Below are 1,395 nucleotides of genomic sequence, written 5' to 3'. Positions count from 1 at the left end.
ACGACAAGAAAACAATCGAACGATTAGTACAAAACAAAAAAGCATAATAAAATTACCAAATTTATTTAAAACGAAAAAACAACGCTTAACACATACGGGTATGTATGTATGTACAATAATAAACTTAAGATAATCGAAAGCATTAAATCAATTATGGGAAAATTTATTTTAAAGAGTAAACTGAAAAAACAAAAAAAAAAATCATGAGAATAAAATTATGCGCGCGAAAAATTACAGCTCAGCTGAGCCTTAGCCAAAGTCCGCTGCCGTTTTGTATTGAAGGAGGAACGCTGAAGCGAGACCAGAAGCGATAAAATTTTTATAATAAATGACGTTTTAAAAATTTGTGGCAACAGTGCAACGTATGTACATATGTACATATGTGCGCGATAAATAATTTATAGCCACAGCTGTATGGCACCGAAGAGTTGCCAGTGCAAGGTTGCCTCAGCCCACATTGCGGCAGCGCCAAAGCCACCGATCAACAGTTCGATCGATCGCACCACACAACCTAAATTCGCCTGAAGCTTCTGTGCGGTGCCGCAATTGCCGCAACTGCTGCTGCCACTGAACGACATTATACTTGCAACAACAACAAAAGCAACAGCAAAACAATGCACCAAGTGTTGCAGTGTCCGAGTTATTTTGCATACAAAGGCCAGATATGTATGTATGTAGCTATTGTGATCCAACAAAAGCGCCTTGCTTGTTGTTGCTGTTTGGCCTCGCTGCCGCGTGTGTGCATTGTCATAAATTGTTTAATTTGTATCATAAACAATCGCGTTAAACTTTATCCCTAAGCCATCCCCACAGAGATCGATCAAGCCACCGCCACAGCAACATTGCCTTCATGCATCATCTGTGTGGCAGCAACAACAGCAGCAGCCAGGCAACGGTGATCACATCGATTGCGTTTATTCGATCGGCAAGAAAGTGCGAGCAGCGATAGCGCGTTAATGCGTCCACAACAAAGCTGCCACCGCGCGCGCTGTCAAGAACTGCCGCCAATTGCAGCTTCTGCTGACCGACCGACCGACCGACCGACCAGCCTTGTGGCAGGCAGGCGGCATACAGGCATACAAATGATTCATGCCGCTTTTGCTCCCATTTCCACTTTGATTTTTTACGCTCGCTTAGTAGCGTTGCAAGCTAATGCTTTTTGAAATATATAATTTAGCAGACACCAAGTGAGATTTATGTGGCATGCTGTTGGCGCTTTTTGTTGCATTATATATTTGGATTATGCAAGTGATTGTTTTCTTTTTGCATGGATGTGTTCTTTTACGGTAGATTCGAGGGTGCCAACTAATAATGCAAAACATGTAATGTACGAGTAAATTTGCCAGTAACTTGCAACAATATGGCTTTCCGCATCAAACTTATTACTTACTGGCT

The 1,395-nt window shown here is 42.0% G+C and overlaps 1 protein-coding gene across 1 annotated transcript in view; it reads left to right on the top strand.

The window, feature by feature from the left end:
- LOC118738239 (GATA-binding factor C-like) overlaps nt 1–957 on the top strand; it is a 102,006-nt gene extending 101,049 nt beyond the window's left edge. Inside the window, exon 5 of the mRNA XM_036469165.1 lies at nt 814–957. Within this exon, the coding sequence (XP_036325058.1) occupies nt 814–957 (144 nt within the window). The remainder of the gene's footprint in view (nt 1–813) is intronic.
- Nucleotides 958–1,395: the final 438 nt, after the last annotated feature.

This window comes from Rhagoletis pomonella, unplaced genomic scaffold (genome assembly GCF_013731165.1).
Source record: "Rhagoletis pomonella isolate Grant_MI unplaced genomic scaffold, Rhpom_1.0 Rhpom_scaffold_00004, whole genome shotgun sequence".
In the NCBI taxonomy this organism is placed as follows: Eukaryota; Metazoa; Arthropoda; class Insecta; order Diptera; family Tephritidae; genus Rhagoletis; species Rhagoletis pomonella.
Note: the sequence above shows the minus strand (reverse complement) of the source record. Positions and strands in the feature narration are given on the sequence as shown.